Raw genomic sequence first — 13,407 nt, 5'->3', positions numbered from 1 at the left:
CTCCCGATGTTGGGGAAGCCCAGGACAAGGGGTCACAGCTTAAGGATAAGGGGGAAATCCTTTAAAACCGAGATGAGAAGAACTTTTTTCACACAGAGAGTGGTGAATCTCTGGAACTCTCTGCCACAGAGGGTAGTCGAGGCCAGTTCATTGGCTATATTTAAGAGGGAGTTAGATGTGGCCCTTGTGGCTAAGGGGATCAGAGGGTATGGAGAGAAGGCAGGTACGGGATACTGAGTTGGATGATCAGCCATGATCATATTGAATGGCGGTGCAGGCTCGAAGGGCCGAATGGCCTACTCCTGCACCTAATTTCTATGTTTCTATGTTTCTATGAGTAGGAAGGAACTGCAGATGCTAGTTTAAACCGAAGAAAGACACAAAATGCTGAGACAGGCAGCATCTCTGGAGAGAAGAAAAGGGAGATTTTTTGGGTCGACCCACATTTCTCTCTCCCCCCCCAGCCCCCACCCCCAGGTTTCCCACCTCTCTCCTCCTCCCTCCTCCTCTCACTCCTCCCCTCTCCACCTCTTCCCCTCTCTCCCTCATCTCCCTTCTGTCCCCTTCTAATCCCAGCCTCTCCCCTCTGCCCCCACCCCTCATCCCTCTCCCCCTTCCCCCCTTCTCCCCTCTCCCCTCTGCCCCCTCCCCTCCCCCCCTTTCCCCCCTCCCCTCACCCCCTTTCTCCTCTCCCCCCCCCTTCCTCTTTTTCACCCGCTCCCCCCCATCATCCCCTCCCCCCATTACTCCCTCCCCTCTGTGTCCCTCTCCCCCCACCCTCTCTCTGGTGACATAGTCTTCCTGTCTCACAGCATCAACCCTGAGCTCCAGCGCAGTTTCTGCATATTCTCCTTGCTGCCTGCCGGTTTGCCTGTACGTGTTCTGGTTTCTTCCCACCTTTCAAAAGACGCAAAGACGGGCAGGTTAAATAGCACCTGCAAGTTTCCCCCGGTGTATGAATACGGGGGTAAAGGGGGTGTTGGGATCTGGGGAGAATAAAATGGCAAGGGGTAAGACTTGTGTAAAAATGGGTGCTCGACTCTGGAGGCCGAAGGGCCTGTTTCCATGCGGCGTTTCGTTATCAATTTAATGAATCAAATACACAGGACAAGATGGTAAGAAGTCCCTTGTGCCAATAGGTGGGGAGCATTTCACGACATTCGTTGATTGTTGAGAGTGGTAGACGCTCAACATCGGTGGGGGGCGGGGGGATACGTATATCTTGGCCTGGGTAACCTTCAGGACAGTTGGGCACAGGACACATCATCAGTAGTGTACCCTTGCATCACTGGGTGTTTCGGCCTTTTAACACTATACACCCTCCACAAGGGCGGCCCGCTGCAGGATGATCAGCCCTCATAATGGTTGCAGCATTTAACATAGTTGGAGTGAGGGTGAATAAGTATATGTGGGAAAGTGATTGGAACATCCTGATGACAAGGAGGGAGCTCGGACGGAACATAAACACTGCAGACAGATGTCAGGCCCAATGACCACTTTCTGTCCTGTAAAATTCATGATATCTGTAGAAGATTCGGTTTTGTGATGCCTGCTTTATCTGATAATGTCTGAAACAGAATTATCTGCTCTGAATGGCTACTGGAAAATATATTTGTATCTATCCAGTTCACATCAATTGCCATCAGATTTATCATGTGAAAGGTTTTCAAAAAGGAATTGAGGCCTTTGAAGTGTTGAGAAATACTTGTAAATGCAGCAGTCCCTTTGAATGCCACCAGTGATACAACACATTCTCTGTAGATATACATACGGTCGGGATTATGGAGCAAAAGAGTGATTTTTAAAGAAGAATGGAAATGATCAGGATCAAAGAGAAACATATTTCAAAATTGAAAAAGGCATAACTTATCCTCTGGCTTTTGAATGTTAGTTTTGGTCGCTTAAAACAAACCTATTAAGCTCGACAAAATATGGAGCTGTTTGTTATTCATTTTGTTCAAACATGAACAAAATGAATAACATGAACATTTTGTTCAAATATTTTGTGCAATCCCTTTCTCAGTTTTTCCCCATATCACAGTCTACATTTAGAGTAAGAGGTGGGATTTGAAGCTTTAATAACCCATTAGGGACAGTTTTCTATTCAAAAAGCTGGCAGATCCCCTCAGATCAGTCAGAGATGCATCCTTCCCTTCCAGAGAGCCAACCACAGGTTTGCAGGGATATGGGCCAAATCCAGGCAGGTGGGACCAGTGTAGGTGGGACATGGTGGCCGGTGGGGGCAAGTTGGGCCGAAGGGCCTGTTTTCATGCTGTTTCACTCTATGCCTCATAAGGGCATAGAACACAGAACCTTACCGCCCTTTGGCCCACAATGTCCATGCCGAACATGATGTCAGGCTGAACTAGAACATAGAACATGGAGCATGGAACAGTACAGTGCAGCACAGGAATAGGCCCTTCGGCCCACACACCATTTGTGCCAAACATGATGCCAAGTTAAACTGATCTCATCTGCCTGTACATGATCCATATCCCTCTGTTACTTCCACTTCCATGTGCCTATCTCAAAGCCTCTGAATCGCCACTATTGCCTCCAGCACCAACCCAGGCCACCACCAATGTCTGTAAAAAAAGTCTTGCCCAGCACATCTCCATTAAACTTTCCCCCCTCTCACCTTCATAAAAACTAATAAGGGACTATAACAACGTTTAAAAGACACTTATGGGGCTGTCCCACTGTACGAGCTAATTCAAGAGTTCTCCCGAGTTTCCCCTGGATCGAACTCGGAGAATTACGGTAATAGCTGCTCGTAGGTACTCGGGGCTCTCGTGGACATTTTTCAACATGTTGAAAAATCTTCACGAGCCTTCCCGAGCTTACCGCGTTTCCAGAGTACCTGCCATAGGCGTTACAAGCCGCTAAGAGATGTCCCGAGCACCGACGTACCCGCTCCGTACATTCTATGTGCCTACCATGAGTTTGATTTTTTTTTAAACTAGGGAGAGCTCGTAGAGTGGGACAGCCCCTTTAGACAGGTACATGGACAGGAAAGATTTAGAGCCATATGGGGCTAAAATGGGCAAACAGGATGAGCTTAGATGGGGCATCTTGATCAGCATGGACTGGCTTGGCTGAAGGGTCTGTTTCCATGCTGTATGACTCTATGGTTCTAGTATCAACATATTTACTTATTTCTGAATGTATTCTTTCACGTTTCATTTAGTTTAAAAAAAAAACTTGCTACGTTCGTTCAATAGATTTTTGGATTTTGAGTGTTAAAGTTAAATCTCAGTGACAACTATGGAAGCCTGAAGGCAAGGCCTTACTGCCGTGTGGACTGTGCTGTGAGGGTGGCCAGCAACTAGTGCTCGGAGAGGGGCCGTGCCGAACATCAGGGGGTCAGACTCCCCGGGAACGACTGCGCTGGGAGTTGACGTACGCCCCACGGGCAACGTGTGAGGGCAGCTGAGGTAGCTCATCATGAGGCGATCATGAAAAGCTACTGCTTGTTTCAATTAGGCATGCACGTGTAGGTGAGTCTGTCAGTGTGAAATTAGGCTCCCTAATGATACGTGGCAGGTCCGGTGTTCTGCAGAATTCACACCACCTCCCAATTAAAATGTGAAAGTCAAAATTCAATTTGAAATGTTGAAAGTAATGAAGAAGTCCGACTTCACACATGAGAAGTCGAACGTGACACGTACCCATCAACCTGAAAATAATAGCGCAAGTGAAAGCATCTCATCTAGCCCCGACCTGCCACCGCTGACCTGCCACCCCCGACCTGCCACCCCCGACCTGCCACCCCCGACCTGCCACTCCCGACCTGCCACCCCTGACCTGTCACCCAGACCTGTCTCCCCGACCTGCCACCCCCGACCTGTCCACGGCAACCACTTTCCCATATGGTCCAATCCTTTCCACCCACATATATATTTGCTATTCAATAAGTAGTTCCCTACTTTCTATATATCTGCCCTACTAGCTCTGTCATTCTTCTATGCACTAATTGTCCTTGAAAATTAACAAAGAACTGGAGATTAATGGAGACACAGGGAACTGCAGATGGTGGAATTTTGAGCAAAAGACAAAGTGCTGGAATAACTCATTGTTTCAGGCAGCAGATGTGGAGTGAATAGATAGTTGCCGTTTCGGGTTGGGACCCTATTCAGGCCAAAGAAAATTCCCGACTCAAAATGCCGTCCATCCATTCTTTCCAGAGATGCTGCCTAACTCACTCCAGCAGTCTGTGTTTTGCCGAAGGAACTGCAGACGTTGGAAATCTTAAATAAAAACACAAAATGCTGGAAATACTCTGCAGGGCAGTGGGAAGAGAAACTGAGTCAACGTTTCAGCTCAAAGATGGACACAAACTGCTGGAGGAACTCAGTGAGACAGGCAGCATCTCTGGAGAGAAGGAATGGGTGACGTTTCAGGACAAAGATTCTTCTTCAGTTTGGGGACAGGGATAAAAGAAGCTTGCTAAGCAGGAAGAAGGGTGGGGGTGGAGGGAGATGTCTCTGACTGTTTAAAACTGGGATGACCAAGCTGTAAACATGGTTATCTAGTCAATGAGTGAATGGGAGCAGTTAGAGAGTGAGAACATGGAAGTATGTGGAGGTTGTGAGACGCAGAGCAGGAAGCCTCGCCCAACAACTCAGGCTGGGAACGTCCTCTACCCCAGGGAAAAGAACACCCGGAAAAAAAAAGGGGAAAATTTGTATAATGAATGACAAGATCATTGTATACACTACAAACAGAATCATAGCTTGTATAGATGGAAATCAAGTTATCTGGAGTTGTAGAATTCAATATTAACTCTAGGGGCGGCGGTAGTGTTACTGCCTTAGAGCACCAGAGATCCGGGTTCGATCCTGGCCACGGGCGCTGTCTGTATGGAATTTGTACATTCTCCCTGTGACCACATAGGTTTTCTCCGGGTGTTCTAGTTTCATCCCACACTCCAAAGATGTACAGATCTGTAGGTTAATTGGTTTTGGTAAATTGGTCCTGGTGTGTAGTATAGCGGTAGTGGACAGGGTGATCACTGGTCGGCACGGACTTGGTGGGCCGAAGGGCCTGTTTCCACGCTATATCTCTAAAGGACTAGAATACTGCAAGATGCCCAAACAGAAGATGAAGAAGGATTCTAATGGATAGGTGACGTTTCGGGTCTGGAGAAGGATCCCAACCCGAAATGTTGCCCATCCCTTCCTTCCACTGAACCTGATCTGCTGAGATACTCCAGCACTTTGTGTTTTACTCAAGATTCCAGCATCTGCAGTTCCTTATGACTCGTCGTAATTCGATGCAGTTGTATCTCGTCGCCCTAAACCTTTGAATTTTGTTCATTGATCTTCTCTGCCTCTCCTGGCGCAACCCCTCCCTCTGTCATTTCATCCATCCAATCTTGCGTCCCTCAACTCCCCTCCTAGCCTGATTCCACTCTTGTTCTGCAACCGTTCAGGCACAAACCACAGCTTTCAATGAAGCACTGACATTGAAGATCGATTTGTTTTCTGTTGATCTATCATTAGCCAATTGCAGCATCGCACAAGCTTCTATTCCACTGGGATCTGGTGCTGTGAATGTGTTTGTGAATGTAATTTCTAGCTTGTTATTTTATCAATTACTCTTTGAAAAAAAATGCCCAGCATGTTTACATATTAATTACCTTACCCATTCACACTAAATTAAAGAATGCTCTACAAATGCCCAGAAGATTTATATCCTATTAAATAGAAATATGTAATTAGCGAGACAAATAGGAAGTTATTTTTACAGATCCTGCTCATAAGATATTTATTTTACTGAAGATTTTTTTTTAAAGCATCAAAACAAGCTTTAAAAAAAGTGTCTGTCAGATATATTCCATTTATATTGTTGCTAAAATGCTGATGGCAGTAAGAGGCGTTTAGATAGGTACGTGAACATGTAGGGAATGGAGGGATATGGAACACATACCTGGCAGGGGAGATTAGTTTAATTTAATTAGCATTATATTTGGCACAGACATTGTGGGATGAAGGGCCTGTTCCCGTGCTGTATTAATCTATGTAACATGTTCTGAAACAGGAAAATAAATTTGTTTCGTTTAGATAGAGCATGGAAAATGGCTCTTTGGCCCACTGTGTCTGCACCGCCCAGCGATCCCTGCACACTAACACTATCCTACACACACCAGGGTCAATTTACATAGACTCGGACGGGGGAAGGCATTGATGATCCAATCACCCTTTGCCTCTATGTTCTTCCATTTTATCTCTGGCAATGTTACTAAATGTATTTTTTGGATAGACGCCTTGATATGGAAGAATATGGATATCGTGCAGGCAGAGGAGACCTGTTTAACCTGGCATCATTGTCGGCATGACATTGAGGGCCGATGGGGCTGCTTCCTGTACTGTACAGTTCTATGTTCTATTTTCAATCATATCAGAATTCAATCTATATGAAATATTTAGCATTTGTTTAGAGGACCAAAATATTTCATTATGTTCAAAAGTTCATAAGTTATAGGAACAGAATTAGGCCATTCAGCCCATCAATACTACGTCAATCAATCATGGCTGATCTATCTTTCCCCATACCCCCTGACAATCGCACTAATCAAGAATCTGTCAATCACTGCAATGAAAATATCCACTGACTTGGCCTCCACAGCCTTCTGTGGCAATGAATTCCACAGATTCACCACACTCTGAATAAAGAAATTCCTCCTCGTCTCCCTTCTAAAGGTACGTCCTTTTATTCTGAGGCTGTGCCCTTTGGTTCTGGGTTCTCCCACTAGAGGAAACATCCTCTCCACATCCACTCTATCCAGGCCTTTCACTACTTGATACGTTTCAATGAGGTCCCCTCTCATCCTTTATTATTATTTAGATATCCCACGACAAACTGCAGAATAATAGATATCTATATTAAATATTAATATAGAAAATATGTTTTCACATTGATTCATTTTTCACCACCTTGTTTATAAAAAGCATTTCAAGTTCAAGGCGATCAGTTGGCATAATGAGGAACATCTGGAGTGATGTTTTATTGCACCGTATCCTTATTTAGTTTCAAGGAAAATAGTTTAATGTAGACAGGAATGAGCTGCACTGTTGGAGAATGTGAACTTGTTGCTTCACCAAGGTAACGCTACGTAGGCAATCAAAACATGTGGATTAAAAGGTCCTCGTTTGTCTGATTCTGGTTTCCAGTGACAATATTGCGAATATACAGTAACTTGTTTTGAGGATCCTATTTTTGAAGGAAAAAAATGCTCAGTGTTGAAAGTTGACAGCAAACCTTGCAGTGCTCAAAAACAGTTAATGACCTTTCTTCTTAAAGGTGTGAAACGGCCATTAAGTCCTCCTCTGCCTCCTGAAAGTGGTGACGCAGACGCCTCCTTGGTGAACGAGGACGTCACGGAGTTGCAATCTGTCACCCCAGACAGCGCGCAGAAGCGAGAAAGGAAACTCCAGACTTTCACTCTTTGTGGAGTGTGTAACATTCAGCTCAACTCTGCCGCTCAGGCTCAGATCCACTACAATGGCAAATCCCACCAAAAACGACTTAAAAAGCTTCACAATGGAAAATTGTCCACAAGCCAAGGTAAGGTTGGAACGAGGTGTGCGGAGAGAAAGAGATCGCCCATAAACCAAAACATAAGGTCATAAGTGATAGGAGTAGAATTAGGCCATTCGGCCCATCAAGTCCACTCCTCCATTCAATCATGGCTGATCTATCACTCCCTTCTAACCCCATTCTTCTGCCTTCTCCCCATAATCTCTGACACCTGGTTGATGCTTAACAGAAGCAAAACCAATTGGGTGACCTTTTCACAGAGAAATGAGGGTTATTGTCACTGTTAATCTTGTATGCGAGAAGGGGAGTTAATGATTTATTGCAAGATGTTTTTGCCCATTATATGGTTCTATCAAATGACTCATTATGACCAATTGTTGAGTTGATATTATCATTATTATTTATCATTTCATTATTTCATAATGATAGAGCTTTGAACATTAACCGTGAGCTAAGGTTGAAACGATCATGGACATCTCTACATAACATAAAGCAGCACCGTTCAAGAATGGGGCCCTTCAGCCCACTATGTTTTTGTGGAACATGCTCAGCTGAACTGGGGGTCTCATTTACCTGCAACTGATCCATATCCCTCCATCCTCTGCATATCCATTTACCTATCTAAAAGCTTCTTAAATGCAACTATCGTATCTGCCTCTACCACTGCTATTGGCAATGCGTTCCAGGCCCCCACCACCCTCTAGTGTAAAAGCAATTGCCCCACACGTCCCCATTATATATTCCCCCTCTCACCTTATAGCTATGCCCTCTAGTGTTGGACGTTTCCACCCAAGGAGACTGTCTAGCCTACGCATGCCTCTCATCATTTTATATACTTCTACCAAAGTCATCCCTCAACCTCTGATGTTCCTGAGAAAGTTCACTAATTTGCTGCTATCATCGTAAGGCAATGCCATTTCTTTAACCCCGACTCTGCCTGTGTGCTGGTCTCTTTCAATCTCTGCCGTTCCCCGCCGCCTCCATTTTAATAAATGACTAGCAATTTCTACATAGCCAGCTCATCTCTGTGGCTGTTGTAGCAGACTGACATTGTGAATGGGTTCAAGGAGTAGGACCAACAAGTGGTCATTTTCGATCATGAGAAGTTTATCTCCCTGACCTCACTGCAACTTGGCAAGATTCCAAATCTACACTTTCAGAATAGGTCAGTCCTGATTGAATGGCAGAGTAGACTTGATGGGCCGAATGGCCTAATTCTGCTCCTATAACCTTTCAACTTACTGTCCGTTTCTCATTAGAGGAAAAAAATATTGCTGTTTAAAAATAGGCACGTTAATGGTTTATTTGACTCAGTTTATACAAATTCTAGAAATATATTGCAATTAGATGACCAGCTCTCTTGTGCAAACACAGCGTAGAATTAATTTACATTAAAAACAAAACACTCGAGCAGCAGAACTGCTCTATCTAATAATAACAAACTCTCAATTTTGCCCTCTGCTGAATTACTGTATATAGCTTGTAAATATTGAAGCACATTTCCACTGGAGACTTTGATCATTTAAGGGGACAACTTACTAATCTATATGCCATATCTCGTTTGAAATGTACTTAACGTTGCTTGTTAATTGATTGAACATTGGTGAGTTTTTATGGTTTTACTGCCTCTGGCAATTCCACCATTTGAATTCCTTCATTCATTTTGTCTACCTGTGACTTTAATGGCAGTATTTACGCTTGAAAGGGAGGTGGCAGCCAGTAGAGCTGCTGTCACACAGCACCAGAGACCCGGGTTCGATCCTGACCTCAGGTGCTGTCCGTGTGGAGTTTGCACATTCGTCCTGTGGCCATATGGGATTTCCTCTGGGTGCTCCGGTTTCCTCCCACATCGCCAAAACGTGCAGGTTTATAGGTTAATTGGGCCTCTGTAAAATTGACCCTAGTGTGTAGTGAGAGAGAAAGTGGGATAACATAGCACTAGTGTGAACAGGAGATCGATGGTCAGCATGGATTAATTGGGCCGAAGGGCCTGTTTCCACACTGTATATCTAAATTTAAAAAAATTAAAATAAAATAATCTATCTACTCTAATTTTAAGGTGCCCGAGCAGCAAATTTTTTTAATGTCCAAAATACACTGTGTCGCATAAAGTTTCAATATATACAGCATGAATTTTTTTGTTTTGCTCACCCACATTCTAGCCCCTTTATCATCTGTTCAGGAGACTGTAATTTTCTTCTGAATCCCATTCATTAGCAATCGCATTCAAACAGCCCAAGATTGCATATTACTGAAATGGCGGCATGCAATAAATGTTTCATAAATCACATATTTGAATTTGTGTCTTCATTTATTCTCTATGATAATTATAATGAGCTTCAGCAATTGATTTTTTTTTATTTCCCCTCGTGCAAAATGATCCTTCTAATTAGAATTATCAAGCAAACACATTAACCAGATTTTGCTGTGCATGTTTTTACTCTGTGTCGAGATACTGATTATAAAAAAAAAATAGCACATTCAGAATAAATCAATTTATGAGCGCTGGAATTATGGCACTTTTGATGGATTTTGGTAATTGTATAAACAAAATGATGTGATAAGTTGTGTCCAAGTAGACTGCAGTTCAGTGGACTAGATTGACGTTATATTGAATTGTTTGTTTAATAGACCTTAAGGAAAGCATCATTTTTTTTTGTATGGTATTGATAATCCATTGACTCCAGTGAACATTCACATGCAGCTGATGTTCATATTAAGATCCAGTGAAAGATCAGGAGCCATGTTTATTATATCTGGAATATTAAATATTAGACTGTAAGGGAGTCAAAACTAACGTGGATATGTTTAAGATGCGAGAGGAAAGATTTTAAAGAGACCAGAGGGGAAAGATTCAAAAGAGTCCAATGAACAATTGTTTCACACAGAGGGTGGTGCGTCCAATGAAGGAGCTGCCAAAGGAAACAGTAGAGATGGGTGCAATTACAACATGTGTAGGAAGGAACTGCAGATGCTGGTTTACACCGAAGATAGACACAAAATGCTGGAGTAACTCAGCGGGTCAGGCAGCATCTTCGATAGACTTTTCGGGTCGAGACCCTTCTTCAGACTCAGAGGCAGAGGAGAGGGAAACTAAAGGTATGAACGAGTACAGAACAAACAGCCGGCACCGATGACTCAAGGAAGGTGGAGCCCACAATGGTCCATTGTGTAGGAAGGAACTACAGTTGCTGGTCTAAACCGAATATAGACACAAAATGCTGGAGTAACTCAGCGGGACAGGTAGCATCTCTGGAGAGCAGGAATGGCCAATGTTTTGGGTCGAGACCCTTCTTCCAGAATGGTCCATTGTTGGCTGTGGAAGAGGCGATAATGAAAGGATACAAACAGTGAAATTAGGTACACCGATTGTAAAGGTTTAGAGAGACATTGGTCAGGCACAGGCAAAAAGAACTAACTCCCAGTTTGGCAACCTCGTCAGTATGGATGAGTTGGGCCGAAGGGCCTGTTTCCCTGCTGCATCACCCTGTGACTCTTCCCTGCAGAACAGAAGAATTACATTGCAGTCTCACGGACAGCAAAGGATTGCGTTCCCTTTGTTAAGGTAAGGTTCTGGCCCTGTTCCTCAACCTCCTGGTAGCTGACAGAATTATCACGCTACGAGTTGATGCAGCTTCCCAGTGACTGGGTGATGGATTAGTTGGCGCTAGATGTTGTGTGCTGCATGACACCATTTGAATGAAAAACAAAATGTAAAGAAAGGTCAGGGATTTCATGCAAACTGCACAAAAGGCTGCAATTCTCTTCTGGGGCCCTCAGTGTTCATCTGACAACTGAAGCCCAGAGGAGCAGGGGACTGACTGCTGAATAGTGTCTGTTGGATACACTGATAGAGTTTTCTTTCGTCTCCATGTAAACCCTTCTTCATGGCTTTGATGTAACATAAATCCAGCTGACCTTTTTGATGTCGTTTCATGTAATTTGCAAAAGTTATCCCTGACTTCAGTTAAAATTACAAAGTTATCTACCAATTCCATTCCTCGAATTGTTGTGGAAACCATTTTCCACTGGGGTTTACACCATTGGCAGACGCTGAGCTGTGAGTACCGCTCCTTAATTTAACGTAGATATACAGCGCGGAAACAGGCCCTTCGGCCCACCAAGTCCGCGCCGTCTAGCGAACCCCGTACACTAACACCATCCTACACGTACAAAGAATAATGTACAATTTTACCAAGCCAATGAACCTACATCTTTGAAGTGTGGGAGAAAACCGGAGCACCTGGAGAAAACACATGCAGGTCACGGGGAGAAGGTACAAACTCCGTACAGACAGCACCCGTAGTCAGAATCGAACCCGGGTCTCTGGCGCTGTAAGGCCAGAGACTGCTGCGCTAATGTGCCCCCCCTACTTCCTTATCAGTTGCTTGTTTATTTTCCCTACAATAGGTGTTAAGCTAATTGCCACACAGTGACCTTTTTGCCTCTTTCTCTTTATAAATAGGGCTATCACATTGCCAGTTTTCCAATAGCCTGGCACTTATCCGGAATCCAAGGATTTTTGGAAGATTACAGTTAATACATCCACTATTTCAGTAGCCATTTCTTTTTGGATTCTTGGATGCAAGCCAGCCTGCCAGGGGATTTATCAGTCTTTCCCTCCTTAGGTTGCTTCAAATTATTTCTGTCGTGATGATGATGATGATGATGATGATAGTATTTCATTTCTCCCCATTATTCAGGAGCTATCAGATGCCCATAGTACTTTAACCACAAAGACGTGATGCAAAATATCTGTGTAACTCCTTTGTCATTTCCTTGATCATCGTAACTATTTTCCCAGCTTCATTCTCTGGACCCAATGTTCACTTGGACGTCTCTCTTCCTTTTTTACGTTAACAACACTATTCTTCTAGTCTGTTTTTATGTTCCTCGCTAGTTTGTCTTCACAGATTATTATCTCTTCACTTTTTGTTGTTGTCCTCTGTTGGAGCCTGAATTTATCCCAGTCTTCGGGTCTGCCATTAACTTATATATTTTCTTTCTCAACCCAACACCCTCTGTGACTTCCTTAATTATCCACGCTCAGTTCATCCCATCCTTGAAATCTCTCCTCCTTACTGGGACACATTTCTGTAGTGTTGTGAATGACTTCCAGTTTGCCGACTGTTCTTCCTGCTAACCTGCTGCCCAGTGCACTTCAGTCCATTTCATCTTGTCATTGTCATAGAGTCATACAGTGTGGAAACAGGCCCTTCGGCCACTTGCCCACACCGACCGACACGTCCCATCTACATTAATCCCACCTGCCTGCATTTGGTCCATATCCCTCTAAACCGGTCCTATCTCGGTATCGGTCTAATTGTTTCTTAAACATTGTGATGGTCCTTGCCTCAACTACCTCCTCTGGCAGCTCGTTCCATTCATCCACCACCCCTTGTGTGAAAAATTTACCCCTCAGATTCCTATCAAAATCATTTCCCCTTCACCTTAAACCCATATCCTCTGGTTTTTGATTCCCCCACTCTGGGCAAGAGACTGTGCATCTACCCGATGTATTCCTCCCATGTTGTTATATGCCTCTATAAGATCACCCCTCATCCTCCTGCGCTCCAAGGAATAGAGGCCCAGCTTGCTCAAATCTCCCTATAGCTCAGACCTTCGACTCTGAGGAACTTGCGTTCAATAGTTGTTTCTGATCCACCTGAAATTGAACACAACACTCAGGGCTATGATTACTACAGGGTCTTTTCACTGTGAGATCATTTATAAAACTTGCCTCATTTCCCATTGCCAGATCCAAGATAACCTGTTCTCTGTAGAAACAAGGGACTGCAGTTGCTGGTTTACAAAAAAAAGACACCAAGTGCCTGAGTAACTCAGCAGGTCAAGCAGCATCTCAGGAGA

General features: G+C 44.0%; 1 protein-coding gene across 3 annotated transcripts in view; it reads left to right on the top strand.

Annotated features, from left to right (window-relative positions):
* znf385c (zinc finger protein 385C) overlaps positions 1-13,407 on the top strand; it is a 399,843-nt gene that overhangs the window by 146,328 nt on the left and 240,108 nt on the right. For 2 of the 3 annotated variants that reach the window (XM_033035078.1, XM_033035077.1), the window contains exon 2: positions 7,303-7,566. The exons of the other annotated variant lie outside the window; for it this stretch is intronic. In XM_033035078.1, the coding sequence (XP_032890969.1) occupies positions 7,303-7,566 (264 nt within the window). The remainder of the gene's footprint in view (positions 1-7,302; positions 7,567-13,407) is intronic. 3 annotated transcript variants of the gene reach the window in all.

Source organism: Amblyraja radiata, chromosome 16 (assembly GCF_010909765.2).
Source record: "Amblyraja radiata isolate CabotCenter1 chromosome 16, sAmbRad1.1.pri, whole genome shotgun sequence".
Lineage (NCBI taxonomy): Eukaryota > Metazoa > Chordata > Chondrichthyes > Rajiformes > Rajidae > Amblyraja > Amblyraja radiata.
Note: the sequence above shows the minus strand (reverse complement) of the source record. Positions and strands in the feature narration are given on the sequence as shown.